Source organism: Macrotis lagotis, chromosome 6, assembly GCF_037893015.1.
Source record: "Macrotis lagotis isolate mMagLag1 chromosome 6, bilby.v1.9.chrom.fasta, whole genome shotgun sequence".
Classification (NCBI taxonomy): Eukaryota; Metazoa; Chordata; class Mammalia; order Peramelemorphia; family Peramelidae; genus Macrotis; species Macrotis lagotis.
Genome location: NC_133663.1, coordinates 163,762,500 through 163,785,381, shown reverse-complemented (window position 1 = coordinate 163,785,381; position 22,882 = coordinate 163,762,500). Strand labels below are relative to the sequence as shown.

The 22,882-nt window shown below is 32.5% G+C and overlaps 1 protein-coding gene across 1 annotated transcript in view; it reads left to right on the top strand.

Annotated features, from left to right (window-relative positions):
* The window catches only part of SLC15A1 (solute carrier family 15 member 1), a 57,910-nt gene extending 37,990 nt beyond the window's left edge, over positions 1–19,920 (top strand). The window contains exons 12-23 of the mRNA XM_074191936.1: positions 114–158; positions 247–279; positions 384–472; positions 693–774; positions 1,840–1,956; positions 7,661–7,810; positions 8,931–8,980; positions 11,579–11,686; positions 15,006–15,093; positions 16,073–16,216; positions 18,200–18,307; positions 18,571–19,920. Coding sequence (XP_074048037.1) covers positions 114–158; positions 247–279; positions 384–472; positions 693–774; positions 1,840–1,956; positions 7,661–7,810; positions 8,931–8,980; positions 11,579–11,686; positions 15,006–15,093; positions 16,073–16,216; positions 18,200–18,307; positions 18,571–18,777 — 1,221 coding nt within the window. The 3' untranslated portion in view covers positions 18,778–19,920. The remainder of the gene's footprint in view (positions 1–113; positions 159–246; positions 280–383; positions 473–692; positions 775–1,839; positions 1,957–7,660; positions 7,811–8,930; positions 8,981–11,578; positions 11,687–15,005; positions 15,094–16,072; positions 16,217–18,199; positions 18,308–18,570) is intronic.
* The last annotated feature ends 2,962 nt before the right edge of the window (positions 19,921–22,882 follow it).

The window sequence follows — 22,882 nt, the reverse complement described above, 5'->3', positions numbered from 1 at the left end:
TGAGATAGAAGAGTAGCCAATAGAGCAGTTTAGAACAATCATTGCTTACTAAGAAATAAGACAATTTCTTTCTTACTATATTATTGAGCATTTGCAAACATATTATTTTCAAGGGCTCAAGATGGACTCTACAAGCAACAACCATGAATGGAAACTTTGTAAGTGTATAAATATTTGTCCCCACCCTTTGACATTCTTAGCTCATCTTGGCTAGCTGATCAATAAAGCCTCCTTTCTCTCTTTTAGGGAGCGATTGAAATTCAACCTGACCAGATGCAGGTATGGTTGAAGATTTGGGGTATTTTAATTTTTGAAGCTGACTTGAAACTTTGAAAGTGTCTAAATTAATTGTGATAACTTTATTCCTGATTTACTTGCAACAGACTGCGAATGCTATCCTGATTGTTATAATGGTACCAATTGTAGATGCTGTGGTTTATCCTTTAATTGCTAAATGTGGATTCAATTTCACGTAAGTATGAGCTACTTCATATATTATTATATTTATATGTGGTACCCAGACATTTCTACCTATTTATATAATCATGCATATAAAATGTATATTTATTACATATTAAATATAGAGACATGTATGTATAAAATCAGTTCTGAGCTATGTTTATTGTATTTGTATACAACAGGGTGAGGAACTTAAGCTACTAATGTAAATATCCTACATCTTCCCTCTGCAGGCCTCTGAAGAAGATGACAGTGGGCATGTTCTTAGCTTCCATGGCTTTTGTTGCAGCTGCACTTGTACAATTGCAAATAGATGTAAGTTGCCCTTTGTAAATAGGTAGCATCTGAAGGCATCTCTCCCAGTGGCTTTAGGGAGATGGAACTTCCTTGCACAATCAAAGAAAGAGTCCAAGTTCTTTTCTTCCCCTCAAAGCCCCCAAAGCCCAAGTGAAGCTTACCACGATAAGTGAACTTTCTAAGTGAATTAACACATCACTAAAAGGTAGATTGACAAACGGTCAGCCTTGACATTTTTCCCAGTCAAGGGGATAAAGAACAAAAAGATTGTGAAAATTTGGGGGGAATTTTGAGAAACTTATTTGAAGAATGGGAGGGAAGAAAGAGGCTTCTCAAATGCCATTTGTTAGTGGACAGACAAGGCATTAGGGCAGGGTCTTGACCAATTTTCAAAAAAGGTTCTGTTTCCTCTTTTGCCAACCTCTGCTCTTTCAAATTACGTTGTATTTACTTATTTGGGGACAAGTTATATTCCACCCACCCAAAGGTAAACTCCCTGAGGTCAGTTCCTGTTCAGTTTTTAATCTTTGTTTTGCTCGTAGTGCATCTAAATGTTTAGGTTGAAATTAGTGTCAGGAAATAGGATAGATGTATAGTATATACCCTAAGATGCAATGTTGGACCCCCATCTTCTAGAACTTGCCAAAAAGAACCATGCCAGTAGGTCAGCTTAGCAAACAGCCAACTAACAATGAAGAAATGTGTAGTACATATGTGCATGTGTGTTCAAGAACTTTATATTAGGTAATGGATATGTAATAATTAACTGGGAAATGATTAGCAATCAGATCTGGGGAGGATGAAGTGAATATATTTAACACATTTTAAAGTTTAATCATAATTATTAACATTTTCTCCATTACTTTCTTAAGTCTAGATACTCAATAAAGCAATAAATGTAAATACTCCTGAAAATGTAACAGTCAACTCCAGTACATGCTTGTTTATAAGCCAATTTAGAGGTTTTTATGTTATGATTAGGGTTACTTTGATGCAGTTTTTATTTAGGTGAAATTCCACTGGTTTGTAATTATTGCACTAAATATTCACTTACCAACTTTCTTTTTTTTCCATTTTGCTTAGAAAACTCTTCCAGTCTTTCCTGTAGGAAATGAAATGCAAGTTCAGGTACTGAACTTAGGCAATGAACCCATACATTTATATATTCCTGGACACAATGAAAGCATACCAGTGAAACAGGTAAGTAGAATTGAATATAAATTTTTGTTTTTTTGATTTGTTGCCTGCTTTCCCTTTGATTTGAAAAAAGCCAATTATATGAAGAATTCATATTGTCTAAACTATGATAAATATTTGGATGGACAATTTTACAGAGCTTATCCATGAGTATATATATATATACATGTACATGTTCCTGTTTATTTGTCTATATACACATATATACACATTTATGTGTGTATATACATGTATATGTCATAAATTCTGAAGCATTCATAGAAATGATCAGTATGCCACAAAAGGGAATAGCATGACTTTTTTTTAACAAGTAAGAGCTTTTATTCACCTACTCTGACTAGTCTTTTTGTTCAAGACTGAAATTCTGAAATTATTTTTATAGAAAGAGTTGCTTTTGCTGATTCCTTATGTTAGAAAATACATATTTGATTGTCTAATTCCCACCCAAAACAATTGCAATAGTTACTTTAAAGATCTCAAACTATTTTGAGAGGACTAATAGTAAGGAGATTTGGAATCTAGTCCCATTTCTATCAGTTACTACCTTTGTGAGCTTTAGAAATTTATGTATCTTCTTGTGGCTTGAATTTATTTATAAAACTAGAGGATTTGAACCTATGGAGTCCTTACTAGGTTTAAAATGGACATCTTAATTCTAAATACTATCTGGCTTATTAGTGACTTATGATTGGGAGGTAGGGTAGGATTTTCAGATCCCAAACAGATCGGTTTCTCAATATATTGATAAAATTCTCATTATGTTATTTCTCTTATTCTCTATTTATTTGATCATTCTAATTTACTTACTTTTTATTTAACCTATCTTCTATTCTAAATCTTTACTTATATTTAAATACAAGAAGTGATCTCTAATCATAGATTCTCAGAACTGGAAGGGCTATCACAAGTTATCTACCTGAAATCCTTTCCAGATCATGCATCTTCCTTCAGTGATCCTAAAAAGTACTTGATTAAGCTTTTTCTAAAAAACTCCATTGACAGGGAGCTAAAATACTCCATTTCCCAAGGAAGTTCTTATCCTTTTGGGAAACCTATAGTTATTTTTCCTAAGATATGCTTCCCTACAACATTTTCTCTGGCAGAACTCTTAGTTTTGCTTTTTTGGAGCCAAGTCAAACAAATCCATCTTATGTATAATAATTTTCAAATACCTGAAATAATCATATTCTTCCCTTTATTACCCCCAAATACTTCTCTAGCCTAAACATTTTTCAATTCTTTTATTATTTTCATATTTTTGACTCCTTTACCACCTTCTTCAATGTCTTTTTATGCTTTAGGAATTTCTTTGCAAAGTACTGAAATGGAATTGAACTTTATTTGAACTTCTGATCATTGATTGATATTAGGTGAGACATGAAACAGAGAGAAAATGTCACTATCATGGAGGAGGTAAAGCCAGAATCTTAAGTTAGTGGATTCTTGATAATGGTATTAAGTTGTATGGATGATCCTGTTTACAGATGACATTGAATTAAATCCTAGAACATTTCTGAATCTACTGGATAAGATAAACTCAAGAGTTTGGTCTAATTATACAAAAAAGAAAAACCAATTTGGTGAAGAATGGCATATTATCTAGACTATGACATGAATGGACAATTTATGGAGCTCACCTATGAATTATATATGTATATTATATATAAATATATACATTTCATATATATATATACATATATATGTATATATACATATATATGTATATATATATATATATATATGACTATCTTAGATAAACATTGCAAATGAAAAATGAGATACTCCTGGAATTAAGTAGTATAAGAAAAACAAGGTGGATTGTGTTTGGGAAATTACAAGTTAATTTATCTTGTAATTTCAGTGACTCTAAACTTCTTCCTGAAACAAAAATTCATACTTTTAGTATCAATATTCTTCGGTGGATTGACCAAAAGTCAAGGAACCCCAAATTATCTATAAATTGAAACTGAAGATTATCTAGAGAGTAGTAAATAAGCAAGCAGATGATGAGTGTGAGGATAAAGGAAGATATAAACAAGAAACTATGAAGAATTGGAGTTAGGTATTAAAGCAATGTATTTGTGAAAAATATGACCACATTATAGTAAAAGTGAGGAATGAATGATAGACAAGCTCTTGTGTTCCATTCTCATCTCAGAAAGGGAAAGAGAAAGTAAGGAAGGTTCCCCACTTATTAGGTAAGACCTTTGGTATCAAAATTTAGGAGAAAATAGACAAATCGGGGGTGGCTAGGTGGCGTAGTGGATAAAGCACCAACCTTGGAGTCAGGAGTACCTGGGTTCAAATACGATCTCAGACACTTAATAAGTACCTAGCTGTGTGGGCAAAAAAAAAATAGACAAATCACACAGGTTGAGCTGGTATGATTGAAATGTGATCAACACTGGGGGAATACCCATGATGAAAACACAAATTCATTTGGATACATTTAATACCTATTCTAATATGTCATGCAGAATTAGACTTCTAATGTAATTTGATTTTCCTTGTTCTAGTCTTTATAGTTAATGAAATTTTAAGACTTGTTTAATTCTTTTAAATATCTGACTTTTTAAAATTTGTAGTTTACTAAAATCCCCAGGTTTCTTACATATGAGCTGCTATTTAACCATGGTTAAATTTAACCAGGTTCTCTTAACCTGTGTATTTATAATTGTCTTCTTTTTAAAAACCCAGGTAGAAACTTTAGAAAAAATTAAGTGGAAATAGACATAAATTTGAACCATCATTCTTCCTGCCACTTTGGAATCTGAAATCTGTGAATCCATGTATTGTCTATTCATAACTGCCATATATTCATTTGATAAGCATATTACTAGGGCAGCCTAGTGGTGCAGTAAATAGAACATTGACCATGGAGTCAGGATAACCTGAGTTCAAATCTGATCTTGGACCCTTACTGATTATGTGATCCTAGGCAAGTCTCTTAGTCCTAATTGCCTCCTCCTCAAAATATGTAGTTCAGTTAATAAACATACTATCTACAGTTTCATTCAAAAACTTTCTATATATGCTGAATAGAATAGAACAAAAGAAAGATATGTATGCCTGTGCCACTTGACTGGTCAACCTAGCAACCTTAATACTTTTATACATAGTCAATCAATATTCCAAAACGATCCATGAAAGAACTGTCACAATCCAAATAATCATGACTAAGGGGTGGGGGGAATGATGTCTTAATTATTCTTAATGAACCCATTCTGACTCAGTTGCTAAACACTTTAAAAACCTTAATTCCTTCTAGAATTTTGTTAGACACTGAAGGTAAACTAAGCCAAAGAAACATCTATTCTTTAAAAAAAAAAATGGGACAATGCTTTGATTATCCATCTCCAGTTCTAAGCATTTTCCCATTCTCTACAATTTTTCTAAGAGCAGATACAATTCCCTAGGTTAGTTGTTTTTATTTTTGTCTTTTTATCTGTTTTTTTTTGGTACATTGGGATAATTAGTCTAGACAATGATTTGAACCCATTAAGGGAAACTAGCTCTCTTACCACCTTCTAATTTATCTTTTGCCTTTCTTTGCCGTCAGCTTCAATCTTCCCCACTATGAAAAGCAAGAGTCCAGTATCTTCTTGATATTTTTGTCTTATGCCTAACATAAGAAATAAAGGGTTTTTTTTGTTTTTAGCATTTATTACAAGCCTCAATATTTATTCGATTTTATTCTTCCTGATATGACTCTTGACTTTGCCATTATTCCTTTCTTATTTGTCCTCACTTGCCACAGCTTCGGTTTCTTACACATTTAAAATCATTCTTCTTAGCTATACCCTTTCCCCTTTTCAACCTCATTCTAATCAAATGTGATTAGATATTGAGATTTAGTTTCTGAAAATCTCCCATCACTTGTGAGCTAATTTCATTCTCTTAGAAATTTTATTTAGGTCATGGTATCCTAACAATCCTATATATATATATATATATATGAACTTTGAAATTCACCTCTTAAAGTCTAGGATTTAAGTCGAATTATAATTCAATTCCCCTTTTTATTATAGATGCTAAGATGACTTAGTCTTGTTGATGTCTGTTGGACAAAAATATTTTGCATTTCCTATTTATAGACTCTTTTTCTTAACTTTCATGATAACTGGCAGTTCTTACCTTTCAAATTACAACTAGACATATATTGTTAAAGTGTTTTCTTTCCTAAAACACAATCTGATATCATAATGACTAACGTAAGAAGGACTAACATCATGAAAACTTCTCCAGAGTTAACTAATTTTTGGTTTGAGTTATTAAAATTATCAATAAAAAAGTAGACACTTGATACTTGGACTGTATTGTTCCAAAGCAATAGAGAGATTCACTTCAAGTAGTATGACTTAATTCACTTGGCAAAGCTGACAAACTTGCCAAGACTAGGAAACCAATTCTATTTTAAACCAGAGTATGATAAAACTTTAATCATAATTATAAATGTAATTATAGGGGCGGCTAGGTGGCACAGTGAATAGAGCACTGGCCTTGGAGTCAGTAGTACCTGGGTTCAAATCCAACCTCAGACACTTAATAATTACCTAGTCATGTGGCCTTGGGCAAGCCACTTAACCCCATTGCCTTGAAAAATCTAAAAAAAAAAATTAAATGTAATTATAATCTTGGACTTGAATTCCTCTGACAGTAGAATCATGACTGTTATCAAATCCCTTAACCTTTCTAGGCCTTGCATTCCTCATCTATAAAATGAGAGGATTGGACTTGATCTTAATCTTTCTAGTCATAAAATTGCTCTAATGATGATAACTGATAGTTACATGGTCTGTTAAGGTTTATAAATCAGTTTATATATCTCATTTGGGATATATATCATTTGATCCACACAATAATTCTGAAATAAGTACAACATGTATTATTCCTATCTTACAGGTAAGGAAACTGAGACTCAAGTTCAGTGATTATCCTTGGTCTTATATCTAACATGTATCAGATGCAGGATTTGAATCAAATTCTTTATTCTTTCTATTATATTATATAGTCCTTATCTTATACTTAGTAGAAAAAGCTCAAATTGAGAATTTTGAGAATTTCTAATTTATCCCTTTGTAGAATAAAAAGGATGTTTATTTTTTCCTTTTAACTGTTAGACATGAGATAAAAAGGGAGGTATTTAAAAATCCTTGTTTATTATGGCTAGGAAGATAACAGGTAATGAAAAAAATTACTCACAATTTTACTTCTGCTTACTTTGCCAAAAAGAACCTTCAGATTGGATAAGATAAAAGAAAAGCTAATAACAAGTAACTGAATCCCATATAAGTGAGAGTAAGATAAGGTCATAGAAGCTGCAGTTATCTGAAGCTTCTATAGGCCATTTGACATAGCCCAGACAGAATCACTAGACCCATTGTTAAATTCTCCCTATTGATGGTAATTTCTGGTTATGTTCTTTGACCTACATAGGATATAATAAAGACAGATTTGATAGACCTTGTGGAAATTTACCATGCATTCTGTAATCCTAAACTATCTAGAGACAAGGGCCAAAGGCAAAGATAGATGATCAGAAGGTCCAGGCAATTAAAGCAAATATAAAGAAAAAAACACCTGTTTCTTTCAAGAAGATGATTTAGGAATGCGCCAAAAGCAACTGAATTCATAACCTGACATTTTCCAATAAAGCATTATAGAATAAACTAAATTTATGATTATGACCATCTTTTTTCTTCTACAGTCCACTGGCTACTTGACTGTGGATTTGGAATTGGATAGGATGCCAAATATAAACATTACTTTTGGGCAACAAACCAAAACAATTTCAAATAATTTTTACTGGGGCCATCGTTACACCATTCTAGCATGGAACTTTGATGACATTCTTGTGGTAAGTGTTTCTATCAAAGAAAAGTACTAGCTCTATGTTGATGGGGCCTATATGTAGTTAAATATCATTTCTGTAAATAGTTATGTTTTTTTATTTAAAGAATTATCTCTGGAAGCAGCTTGGTGGTTCAGTGGATAGAGCACTGGCCCTGGAGTCAGGAGGACCTGAGTTCAAATTTGAACTCAGACACTTTATAATTGTCCAGCTGTGTGACCTTAGGCAAGTCACTTAACCCCATTGCCTTAATAAATTAAATTTAAAAAAAAAGAATTATTGTTATTCTTATGGATCCTTCCCATATAAATTGGTAGGTAAAGTCAAGAAAACAATACTTGTTCTTGGTTATAAAGGTATTAGTACATTAATCATGCATTTATTATGTGCCAGACACTATGCTAGATCCTGAAGATACAAATACAAAGTTAGAATTCTCATTCTAAAGTAGAATACAGTAATCCCTCTCAAAATTGTAACTTTTCCCATCATGTTTTTGATATATTGTTACTATATCAAATATTAATAATAAGTTAAATTGAAATTTTGGGGTTTTTTGCGGAAGCCACAGATGATATGCAAAGGACAGCAAATGATATAGAAAAGGATTAGAAACTCAGAAATGCATGAAATGTATGTATAGCCTTGTAAACCAACATATTTTATCCTTTAATACCATAATAATTCAAATTTCTCTGATATGAAGGGAGGGGGCAAAAAATTTGATGTGGATTTTCTAGATTGTGGGAGTGCCTCACCCCTAACCCCCATGATGTAGGAGGGATAACTGTACTTTCTATGTAATGCTAAACACTGAAACCATCCATTCTTTCCAGTGAACTAGAAAGTCACCAAAATAATTACCTCTGTTAGTATTTGAGAAACTACATTTCCCATTGAAATGAATTTGATGAAACCAAATCCTGTTAAACAGCAAGGAAATGTAGATATAGACTGATGTACCTAAGCAGCAAAGAAGTAAAGAAATTAATTGCTCTGCCTATTATAAGATCCAACTAAGCTTGCCTCTACTTTAAAGATACATATGGTTGATACTTAATCTGACATTTGTTCTCCAAGAAATATGTACTCAAATAATTTCAGTCAATTTTTTTTTCTCTCTTAGAGGAATGACAATCTTACAAAAAAGCCTGAAGAAGGAAAAAATGGAATCAGGTATCTGTTTTTTTTTAAGTCAGATCTGCATTTTTCTCTTCAGTAGTCTAGATTTTACCAAAGACTTGACATTTTCAGTATAGTTTTTACTATTTCCTCCTAATATTCCCTTAGAGTTATATCAATTTATAGTTTGTGTTAATTTGAAGGGAAGTATTAGCAATAGCTTTCAAAAGTCATGATCAGTCTCTTCTGCAGATGTTTCTGATGAATGTATTAAAGCTCAAGAAAAATGTCAAATATTTTGACTAAAGGTTGACTTCATTTAATGGTATAAAAAGGTTATAAAGTGAAGATTGCATGACCTAACCTTAAATTAATCTAAGTCTTCCTTTTCAAGGATAGATCTTGTAAAAGGGAGTTGCTTAAGTTTGGTGTTTTCTCTTAATGCCCTTGATTTCTGTGTATTTCACTTGGGAACTTGTTAATTCCTCAACTTAACATAAGGTATTCAGGGATTTATCAAGATCCCATTTTAATCACACATTCATTAGTTTTCAATAATGAGCACATACTACTGGTCACTTTTCTTGAGGCTCAAAAAAATGAAGTGACTGTACCAAGGTCACAAACCTATGAAATGTCAATAACATGACTCAGGTCCAAATCTCTCAAATGGAGATCGAGAGTTATTTCCATTACAACTTGTTGCCTCTCAAAAACTCTTATGTTTCAATCCTCCTTGAAAAATGAGTTTTAAATGTGTTGATTTATTTTGCTTGACTATACTTATTTGTTAACAAGTGAGGGTTCTCCCATTGAAAGGAGAATCAATGGAAAGTAAGAAGCATTTTTTAAGAACATCAATAAAATGTCTAAAGAGAGCCTTCCCCTAAAATCTATTCTTTTGTGTTTATACTTGTAGTATTATATTCTGTCTGTGAGAGATTTGCAAATTTGCTTCAGCCCAGCTCTCCCACCTTCTCCACAGTTCAGTCCATTAGGTGGGGCTGATGTTGCTGTATTATTGATGTTCCACTCAGCACTTTCCTGTCCATCTGTTCTCTTGGCGATACATGTCTCTTTTTAAATTTGTAGTCAAGACTCAATTTTAACAACAAGTTCAAAGATCAATATAGTTCAAATCTTTTTCAGGTTTAGGAAGGAGCATTTTTCCTTCTGAATTCCAAATTCCAGTCAAACCCTATTATATTGTGACACAATGAGTTTCTATATATTACTTTCACATCTAGCATTTTGTTTAATCCCCTTTCCATGGGGGGGGGGGGGCTAAGAAGGTTTTTTGCCATTTTAGAGAAAATAAGCTGAGTTTCAATAATTGTGCCTTATTATGTGACCTCAGGGGCAAAAGAATGGTGACTCTTGGACTAGAATCCACAACTTCTGACTCTTAGTTAATAAATGACTCTTTTGAATATGATACTATTAACATTCAGTCAGTGAAATAAATTCTAATGATATGGTTAGGAACTTGGCATGGCAAATATATAGACTAATTCCAGCATACATTCTAGAAGTACTTTAAAAAGTTGAACTGAATATCTGAATATCAATATCTGAAATGAACTAGTGTCTTTACTTTGAATCTTTCTCCTAAAAGTGGGACCCAGTAAATTCTGGTAAATTTAGAGTTTAGAATAGTTAAATATTAAATATATTTTGCATTTTTGTAGGTGCCTTAGAATCTCAGACAAGAGATTAAGTTTCAACCTGGGAGCAGTTAGGTGGCACAGTGGATAGAACACCAAACCTGGAGTTAGGAGGATGGAGTTCAAATCCAGCCTCAGATATTTGATGATTACCAGCTGTGTTATCTTTGGCAAGTCCCTTAACCCCATTGCCTTGCAAAAAACAAAATAAAATAACAAAAAAAAATTTTCAACCTGGATTGTTTTATAGACCATAAATTACTTTTTATTAATTATTTAAACTTGGATAATTTTAAAGTGCTTTAAGATTTTCAGAGTACTTATTTTTCATGTTAATATATCCTAATTTTTTAGGGAAATCCCCCCAAAACTTTCAATGCTAGTTTTCTTGCCCAAAATCATATGGTCTCTGGTTAGAAAAGCCAATATAAGAACTCAGGTTTCTTAACCCCTAGTCCAGTGTTCTTTCTGCTATGTCATTACGATAATTTTAGCACTTTAGAATTTTGTACCTATACTGTTTGCTTCAAATTTTCTTTTTGTTTTAATGTATTTATTTTAATAATGCCAAAATCTTTAGATTTGGCACTAAACAAAACAGCCTTTAGTGTAAATGCTATAGTAGCTATATTTAAATATTGGGGAACTCTTCTTTTTTTTAAATGAATTAATTTTGGGGTAGGGGAGGCAATTGAGATTAAGCAACCTGCCTAGGGTCACACAACTATTAAGTGTCTGAGGTTGCATTTGAATTCAGGTCCTCCTAACTCTGGGGAAGATATCCCCTATGCCACCTACCTGCTCCTGAAACTATTCTTTTCTAAGTGTTCTAAGACAAATATTTTGAACAGAAATTCCATCAGAGTAGATCTTAGGGGAGATAGTAAAATATGGAGTCTCAGAAAACTAATGATGACATGTTAAATACTCGAGATTCTGCACATTATTGAATTTTAAAAGGCACCTAAATCACTGTCAAATCTTTCAGGTTTGTCAATGGCTTGGATCGAACCATCAATATCAGTGTGGATGGAATATTTTATGACAATATTTTCAGCCACAATATGACTGAATATAAATTTTTAACTTCTGGCACGTAAGTATATTCAAAAAATTTCAAGTGGGAATTGTTAGCTCTATTATCTTTAAAAATAATAAAGTCAAGACAAAGACCAGTAAAGATGGTGAAACAGAAGGAAGCTATACAGCACAGCTCCACCCTACAATTTATCCAGCAAAGACCTAAAGCATCAGACTCCCATAACAAATAAGGATGAAGAGATTGGGAAATCAGAAAACACTTGAACCTTATTTTCATCTGAACTGGTCAAAGGCGAGTGGAATATATTCCCACTCACTCACTCACTCACTCACTCACTCATGCACATGCAAAGGACTGAATCCAGAAATGCACTTCAATCAACAGGGAGACAAGAGAGAGTAGGATGTAGAAGATATCTAGAGGGGAGGCAGATTCAGGAAGCAATGAATCAAAAGCAAATTGAACTCTAACCTAAGAAAATGGATTTCAAAGAGAGATTTTAAGGTAAAAGAAAAAGAGCAAGAACTTATGATTGAAGAAGAAAAGCCATTATGCGAGGTAAGGAGGTAGAAGCAGAATGCATCAAGCCCAGAACACTGAGGTTGAACACATTCATCTCTCATCTCCCTCTTCTTTGTAAAAAAAAAAGGGGTGGGGAAACAGACAGATGAAAAAAGTATAAGAGAAAGGATGGAGGGGAGTGCACAGTTACTGATCACTGCTCTGAATGTGAATGGAATGAATTCATCCATGCCATAAAATGGAAATTTATAGCAAATAAATTAGAAAGCAGAATCCAACAATAACATATTAAGGGTTAGGGTTAAGACACACTTGAAACAAAAATTACCTAAAACAGTGTCAGCAAACTTGTGGAATATTAAAAAAAACTCTATAAAGCTCATCAGCAGCTCTACTTTTTGCAATAAAACCCAGCAGGAAATAGGTGTACTTAAGTTTATATACTTACCAAGGGAAAATATACTTATAATGAGAAATACAATTTTACAGAATCTATTAAAACGGTGGGAATCTACTTAACCAAAATAAAGAAACTATTCTGAATAGAATTATAAAACACCCTACAGAAATAGACTTACAATAAACATTTATAATGTGCCTACTTTGTGCCAATCACTGTGCTGAGGACTGAAAATACAAAGCAAAAAAAAAAAAAGACAGTCCTTGTCCTTAAGGATTTTATAATCTAATGAGGGACTATTGTCCCAAAGCAAGCTGGAAAGCAGGGGTAGGGCACTTGAGGCTATCTTGCATAGTTGTATATATATATAAACTGGAGGATTATCTGAAAAGTTTAGTTTCTTATCCTTTCTAAAAAAAGGAAAGTAGATAGGAAAGGAATTGGGAAGGTTTTGAGTATCCAGAGTTGAGTTAATGCTGTAAATGATGGGATTTCAGATGATCAGCTTTTCCTGGAGGGGCATCATGTTCTATGTTGAAGAAATATTAACTATTCTTGGACAGACAAGAACAGTCTAATAAAATGACAATGCTACCTAAATTGATTTATTTAGTGCCATACCAATCAAATCACCAAAGGATTACTAAATAGCACTGGGGGAAAACCCCCCAAATTCCTCTAAGGTCAAGAATCTTAAGGGAAATAATAAAAAAAAAAGAATATGAAAGAAGGATGCCTATCATTACCATATCTCAGACTTAATTAAAGCAGTCTTTGAAATGACTGAGTACTGTTTAAAAAATAGAGAGTTCAATTAATAGAACAGGTTGGGTACACAGCATATTGGAACTAATAAAGCCAGTAGAAGAATGTTTGAAAAATCTAGAAGCTGAAGTAAGAACTTGATCTTTAACAAATAATTCTGGCAAAACTGAGAAGCAGTCTGACAGAAACTAGATATTCCATTCAGTATACCAAAATAAGTTCCTACACACACACACACACACACACACACACACACACACACACACACACACACACATATATGACAAATATAAAGAGTAGCATTATAAATAAATTCATAGATCAAGGAAGTGATTACCTTTCAGTTTCTATGAATCAGGTTAACAGTTCATGACCAAACACAGGTTAAAAAAGACCATACAATGAATAATTTTGATTATGGAAAGTTTACAAGTTTTTTGCAAAGACAAAATCAATTGATTAAGTTTATTAAACTAATTAAAAGCTTAAATTAGAAAGGAATCAGGTAAAAGGGGAAAAAATCTTTGCAGTAAATTTTTCTTCTAAGTCTCTCATTCCAAAATATATGAGAAATTGATTCAAATTTATAATAATACGAGCCATTCCCTAGCTGAGAAATAGTGGAACTCTATGAACAGTCTTCAGAGAAATGAAAATTTATATTATTAATAGTATATCAAATAGTGCTTTAAATCACTAATAATTAGAGAACTATAACAAAGTAACTCTGAACTCCCAGTTCATATCCTTCAAATTGGTAAAAAATACAAAAAGGGAATGTTACGAATGTTGAAAGGGTTGCAGAAAATTAAGAATAATAATACACTGTAGAACTGTGAATTGTTTTAGGCATTCTGAAAAGCAAGTTGGAAATACTGGTGAAAAGTTACTAAATGGGACATATAGTATCATAATATCACAACTAGACTTATATTACAAAGATATAAAAAAGGAAGAAGAAAATAATTTATATGTACAAAATATTTATAAAAGCTTTTTGTGGTGACAGCATTAGAGGTACCCATCAATTGGGGAATGGTTCAACAAATTATGATACACAGTTATACTATAAAAATTATGAAAAGGTTGGTTTTAGAGAAACCTGGGGAAAAGTATATGAACTGATGCAAAGTAAAATGAGGAGAATCAGAACAATTTATATAATAACAATATTGCAAAAAAAACAACCTTGACAGGGGCAGCTGGGTGGTGCAGTGGATAGAGCACTGGCCCTGGAGTCAGGAGTACCTGGGTTCAAATTCGGTTTCAGACACTTAATAATTACCTAGCTGTGTGGCCTTGGGCAAGCCACTTAACCCTATTGCCTAGCAAAAACCTAAAAAAAAAAAAAAAAGAAAAAGAAAACAACCGTGAAAGCAATATTCATCAAAGCAATGAACACCTACAAATACTAGGAGGGCAATTGATGAAGCATACTACCCAACTCCTGACAAAGAATTGATAAACTCAGGTTGTAGAATAAGACTTTTTTTGGACACAACCAGTGTGGGATTTAAATTGTTTATCTACACACAGTCCACCCCCCCACCCCCCGCAATGATGGTGATGATGAAGAAACAGATGTTTACTAATTGAACATTTTTTAATTTAAAAAATAGTATATGAGAGTTTCTGCTTATGAAAAAATGGCTATTAAATGAAAAATCCCTTTTTCCTTTTCAATAGGAAAACTTTCAAAATTTCAGGGGGCTGTGACCATTCAGTTTCTTCAAAACTTGAATTTGGCAGTGCATCTACCTATGTGATAACAAAGGTAAGTTACCTATCCCATTGTAGCAGATTTGCAGCAGATTTCTTTACTTGTGCCTACCTTCCCCACTTCATAGCACTATATTTAATACTATTGTATTTCTAGTGTTTCAAAGTTAATTATCAATTTAGTTTGTATTTATTTCAATTTGGAATTTATCTTATTAAATGTTATATCTAACTACAATTCTAATTCCTTAAAAGTAGAGGAAGATTTATATAATTCTCTTGACTTTTTGTTCCAAAAATGGAATATTCTTGTTCTAAAATTAAAAAAAAAATCAAGCCTTGTCTTCTTGAGGCGTTGGTGACTAATGGAATTTGAGACAGAGTTCTGCCCTTTCAAGATATCTTAAACCATGGTTGTCCAAACTTTTAACTCTTTTGGGTCATATCATCCAACAAAAACTTGCCAAGGGCCATATATAGAATTTAATATTTATGACTACAATGTAAGCCATATTAACAATAAGTATAATAATAGAATGTAATAAGTTCATATGAATGGGTTTTTGAGGGTTGCATGCAGCCTGTGGACCACAGGTTGAACCCATCTGCCTTAAGTAAACTGTATCTTTGCTCAAATTTTATTCTTACCTTTTGAAAGAAGTATTGGTAGCAAACACTTTTATAGTCCATTAAGATATAATTTCATAATTCATGTCAATTAGGATATCTTTTTTTTTAGTTTTTATAAGGCAATGGGGTTAAGTGACTTGCCCAAGGTCACACAGTTAGGTAATTATTATGTGTCTGAGACCAGATTTGAATTTAGGTCCTCCTGGCTCCAGGATCAGTGCTCTATCTACTGCGCCACCTAACTGCCCCTAAGGTATCTTTCCTAAGCTATATTGGTAATACTCATGGTGCATCCTGGTTAAAAGAAAATAAAACTCATGATTATAGCTTAATCTCTAAAATTCCATTACTGTTTTTTAATAAGAAAAAAGTATTAATCTCTATCTCTTTCCTTACTACTTTAGTGTGATGCTGAGTCAGAAATCAACATTGTTACAGATATTCCATCCAATGTAATTAATATGGCTCTACAAATCCCACAATATTTCCTTCTGACCTGTGGTGAAGTGGTCTTCTCTGTAACTGGCCTGGAGTTCTCATATTCACAGGTACTATATTCACTTGTTCTCTCCCCAGTGACCTTTACATTTGTACCTTTGTTATTTAGATTGTAGGTCTAGCAACATCATGAGTTCATATACATTAAATACATTTTTCTTTGAAGCAATATTAGAGCAATTTTGCTCTTAATCTCATTTAAGGTTCATGTGAGAATTTATTCATACTAAACTACATAGGTAACTGACCCAATCTGAATTGGAATAATGGGAAGCAGGGAATTTCCCCACTAGATGATCATCCTACTCATTATCTCAAATTCTGGAGCAAAGAGTGATATACAAAGCATAGATTTTAAAAAACAATTAAAATTTTGCTTTTCCCTATAACTAATGTCTTGGGAAAGTTCATTTGTGTGGTAGTTTCTGTTTTCACCGAGATCACTTAAGAAACACCTATGACTTCAGGACTTACACCTTGTGGTATATATCCATTCCCAAATGCCTGTCATGCTGTGATTTAATAGATTGAGCAATGAATTGAATTAGATGTAAATCCCATCGCTGCCATTTCCTGTCATTGCAACTTCAATTTACATCACATCTTATCTAATATTTGAGAGATTGAACATCTACATCTTCTCCATTTCTAAAACCCTGTGATCCTCATAGGTCTTCCTACAAACACTTAGGTATATGATCATATTAGTGACAATAACAGTTATCTATATAATTTCAGTCTAATTTGTTTTCTCAGTGCTATAATGAGAATACATGGTAGATTTTTGAGGCATCAAAAACCACCTTAGCAGTTCAGAATGAAGTTCAGAATATCTCAAATGTTGTTTGATTTCCTACTAGCCAAACTTTTTTTTTTATAATAACTAGCAAGTACTTCACTAATAATTGCATGGGTTAAGTAATTGGAGTAGTTTAATTAATCCAATTTGTTGAGATTATGACTTTAATCAAATGTTTTGAATCCTAAATTGTTATAGTTCTCCATCAAATTAATTTTCAAAGATGAGCAATTTTCTAGGGAACTATTTGTGTACAGGAAAAGTTTGATAAGGCATGCTAGGGCCAGAGATTAGTATAGCCATTGACCTATGCATGTTGAGAATGATTGTTTCCATTTAATATTTTAGACTCTTCTTCACAAGATAAACTGTATTGGTGATCATTAATTCTCTAATTCAACAGCTATCTGATAACAACTAGACCAGTTCACATAGGAATTTTCCCTAGCAACAATATTTTAAAAGACTCATTAAGGTCAAATGTTTAATAATAAGTTTCTAGGTAGCTAAGGGAGAATAGTCTTTTCCTAAGAAATGATTAGCTGATTGATTTTAGAAAAATAGGGAAGGACTTGCATGAAAAATGAAAAGTGAAGTGAGCTGAACCAAGAGAACATTGTATATGGTAACAAAATATTGTTCAAAGAATAATTGTGAACAAGCAAGTTATTCTGAATGTTATAAATACTCAGATCAGCTATACAGGATTTATGAAGGAAAATACTATCCACTTTTAGGGAAAGAACCAATAAATAGAAATTTGTATAGTGTTGTTTTTATTTATAAATATGTGTCAAATGGAGGCCTCTACTACAGGGTATGTAGGGAAGGAGGCAATTCAGAACTTGAAATGTAACAAAAACATTAATTTAATTTTTAAAAAAATTAAAAGCTGAAAAGATATAGAATTATAAAGGAAGTCAATTTTTATTGAAAAAGTAGATAACGCTTCACTATATATGTATGTATATATATATATATACATAAATGCATATAAATATATACATATTATATCTAGATATAATATATATTTATGTAAAATTTCTTATCTTATCCTAGGTAAGTGGAGATTCCAAGGGTATTTTAACACTTGGCTTAGTTATTGATCCTTTTTTTCCTTCTCTATGTAAGCCAGAATGATTAGCTTGACAAAATTTTAGTACTAATCAAGCAGCAAAACAAATTTTCCTACTGATGAATTTGAATCTTTTTTGTTAATGTCTTATTTCTACAGGCTCCTTCTAATATGAAGTCAGTACTTCAAGCAGGCTGGCTATTGACAGTGGCTTTTGGGAATATCATTGTTCTTATTGTGGCTGGAGCAGGCCAGTTCACTTTACAGGTAAGGAAAGTGCTCTGGTTATGTTCTGCCCCTTAGAGCTGCACTTGGGTAGAGAGAATTGGCACTATTGTTGAGGTCATGTTTGTAGTCCTCAAGATTGTTAGCAACAGTGACCTACCAAGCCAGGGCTCCATGATTTTCCCTGTACTTTCTATATTATGGTCACAGCTATTTATTAGACACATGAGAGTTATCCTGAAATGTGTATATATTAACACTTTTTCTCTTTCCCTTTTCTCTCAACTATTTCTACACCTTTAAAGTGGGCTGAATACATTCTCTTTGCCTCGCTGCTGTTATGTGTTTGTGCTATATTTGCTATTATGGCACATTACTACACCTACATCAATCCAGCGGAGATTGAAGCCCAGTTTGATGGTGATGGTGATAAAAAAAGGAAGCTTGAAAAAACTGGGCATGTGTCTGATCCATATGAAAAACCTGAATCATTTTTACAGACAGCAATATGAATGTTAAGAACAATTGTTGCGAACAGTAGACAATTCACATCAGGACTACTCTAGTATAAGCAGAGTGCTGTTGGATTGTCATGATGAGGAAGAACATAATTGGTCAACCCTGATGACCAAGTTAACTCTTCTCAACTGCAGTGAATGACAACTCTGGAAGCATTTACAAAAACAGATTGGCTCTTAAAAAGAAAGCACGAAATTAATTTTTATAACACAACAATTTTTTTTGAGGTCTACTCTTGTTTCTACCATGAAGACAATTAACCATGATTTTGCTGTATTTTTTTAATTGTAATAAAGCAACCTTCAAAATATACTATACTATTTGAAGTTCAGCACATTTGTAACCATGGATATGAGGTTAGGAAATGTAACTAAAATCCATGCTAAAAATGAACCAAAAAAACCAATTTTTCATAATATGAATGTCTAATTACCAGTTAGTATTACTTTGTCCCCTTTATCAACCCCTACCTCTTTTTAAGCTGTATATATAACTCACAAAACCACTCAGGTAAAGACCAGTTATGGTGCTGGGTATATAAATGATATATTGAATAAATTTCTGTTCCTAATAATAATTGTTTAGAATTTTTGCTTTGGTCAAGTGAACAATTTTATTTTTGGATCTTGGATACTTGTCAGATTATCATTATAATGGTTGAACACTGTAAATTTACTTCTTTAGGAGTAGTTTATGTCCTATAAACTTAGTTTTCCCAATTTCCCAGTTCCCTCAGTTTGTGTATTTCCTGAACCAGTCAATCTAAAATGTCAATGAAATTAGTTCTTTTGAAATAATTAGTTGAATATTCACTGTCAACCTTAACAGAACCCTTGACTCCTTAAATGGTTTTCACAACCAAAAATTTCATCTCCTGGTAGCCAACTCTCTATATTCTCTGCTCAATGAAAAGTAGGTGAAGTCTAGAAACGTCCTTGCTAGAGTCTTTTTAAGATACTGTTGGGTTTTTTCCCCCTCTCTCTTCCTCTTCAGTAAGATTATACTGAATGTCTCTTAACCCTTCACAGAATGGGGAGAGTCTTTATCCTCTGAGGTCCTGAGGTTGTTAAAGAATAAGGACAGGATTATTCTTAATCCTTGATACTCACCTACTTTTACCTTAAAATTAAAAGTCAGTCTTAAACAAAATTCAGAACCCTGAATACTGTAAGAAATTCAAAGGATGAGGCTTCTGTTGATAACTGTACTTACAATGCTATATTAGTCACATCCTAAAGGTTGCAAAATCCCTATTCTCTTTTCTCTCCCTAAACTCTTTAGGCATTACTGTTCCTATTTTGCTCATCAAGATATTGGGGATCAAGGTTAAAAGACTTGCTGGGGATCATACATTAAATATATTTTTGTCAGAGAAACCAAAGCTAAATGTCTTATTATTTCAAGTTTAGGAATCTTGCCACTGTCCTATATTAGATAATTTCATCAATATAACATTCCCTTCATCAATGCAAGTCATCACTCTTTCTCTCAAAGTTACGAATTACTGATGCAAATAAAATAAAATTTTAAAAAATTATTTCCTGGGGCGGCTAGATGGTGAAGTGGATAGAGCACCGGCCCTGGAGTCAGGAGTACCTGGGTTCAAATCTGGTCTCAGACACTTAATAATTACCTAGCTGTACGGCCTTGGGCAAGCCACTTAACCCTATTTGCCTTGCAAAAAAAAAACCTAAAAAAAAATCATTTCCTAACAATATGGTAAGATCTATCTTAATTTCAAAACCTAGTTCTACTGAATGAAGATAGAGAATACACATGTTTCTTTTCAATATTTGGCACCTTGATCATGTACTACATTATAAAACCTTACAATCAAATGCAGAAAGGCAGAAATAATGAATACATACTTTTTCAGATGCAATATGAATTACATGTAATAAAGGGCGATGGAAAGATAAACCAACAATAAAATGGAAATTAAATAATTTTAAAGAAAAAGTGTATCAAGTAACAAATCATAGAAATAATCATTTCATCCAAGAAAATGATAACAAGACATCATGCCAAAAATTTACAGGATGCAGTCAAAGTAGTTTTTAGGAGAAATATATATCTAAATGCATATATGAAAAAAATAAAGAGGCGATCAATGAGTTGGGTATGCAACTAAAAAAGCTAGAAAAAAGAACAAATTAAAGATCCCCAATTAAATGCCAAGTTAGAAATTCTGAAAATCAAAGGAGAAACTAATAAAATTGAATGCAAGAAAACCAATGATCTAATAAATAAAACTGAGTTGGTTTTATTAAAAAAACAATAAAACAGATAAACCTTGGTTTACTTGATTTAAAAAAAAGAACCCCAAAGTATGAATATCAAAAATGAAAAGGGTAAACTCACCACCAATGAGGAAGAAATTAAAGAGAAAATTTAAAGCTATTTTACCAAACTGTATGCCAATAAATTTGATAACCTAAGTAAAATGGACAAATATTTACAAAAATACAAACTGCCTAGATTAACAGAAGAGGAAATAAAATACTTAACCCCATTTCAGAAAAAAGATTGAAAAAACACCACTAAACTCCCTAAAAGTTACAGGTCCTGATGGGTTTACAAGTGAATTCTACCAAGCATTTAAAGAATAATTAATTCCAAATCTACTCAAACTATTTTAAAAAATAGAAGTTCTGCCAAATTCCTTTTATGATACCAATATAATGCTGATACCTAAACCAGGAAGATTCAAATCAGACAAAGACAATTTTAGATCAATCTCCTTAATGAACATTGATGCAAAAATCTTAAATAAAATTTTAGCAAAGAAATTACAGTAAGTTATTACTAGGATAATACAACATAATCACATAGGATTTATACCAGATCAGCAAGGTTGGTTCAATATTAGGAAAACACTCAGTATCAGTAAGAAAGCCAACAGAAATTATATCCTATCTCAGTAGATACTGAAATAGCCTTTGACAAAATACAACATGCATTCCTATTAAAAATACTACAAAGTATAGAATAAATGAATTTTCCTTAAAATAATAAATAGTATATCTAAAGCCATAAACAAATATTATATATAATAGGAATAAACTAAGAGCATTTTCGATAAGATCAAGGGTGGAACAAGAATGCCCATTACAGGGGTGGCTAGATGGGCAGGGCACCGGCCCTGGAGTCAGGAGTACCTGAGTTCAAATCTAGCTTGAGACACTTAATAAACTGTGGGGCCTTGAGCATGTCATTTAACCCCATTGCCTTGCAAAAAAAAAACAACTAAAAAAAAGTGCCCATTATCAACATTACTATTCAATATAATATTAGAAATGTTAGCTTTAGCAATGAGAAGAAAAAGAAATTTGAAGGAATTAGAATTGGTAATAAGGAAGCAAAACTTTCACTCTTTGCATATGATGGTGTGCTTAGAAAACCTGAGAAAATCATCTAAAAAAACATCTTGAAACAATTAACAAATTCAGCAAAGTAGCAGAGTATTAAATAAACCCACATAAATCATCAATATTTCTATATATGAACAATAAAACACTAGGGCAAGAAAGAGAAATTCAATTTAAAGTAACTGCAGTCAACATTAAATACTTGGGAATATACCTCAGGACAAACCCAGAAACTGAACACAATTACAAAACACTTTTATCACTAAAGTCAACAAAAAACAATTGAAAAAATGTCAATTGCTCATGGTTAGATCGAGTTACTATAATAGAAATTACTTATTCAGTGTCATACCTATTAAACCACCAAATAACTATTTTACTGAGCTAGAAAAATAGTAACAAAATTCATCTGGAGCAACAAAAGGTCAAGAATAGTAAGGGACCTGATGGAAAAAAATGTAAAGAAAGAGAACCTTGCCCTATCAAATCTAAAACTACTATAAAGCAGTAGTCATCAAAACTGCCTGGTACTGGTTAAGAAATAGAATAATGGATTGGTGCATTAGGATAGGTACAAAAGAAATGATTATAATAATCTATTGTTTGATAAACTCTAAGACTGTAGCTTCTTTTTTTCTTTTTTTAGGTTTTTTACAAGGCAAATGGGGTTAAGTGGCTTGTTCAAGGCCACACAGCTAGGTAATTATTAAGTGTCTGAGACTGGATTTGA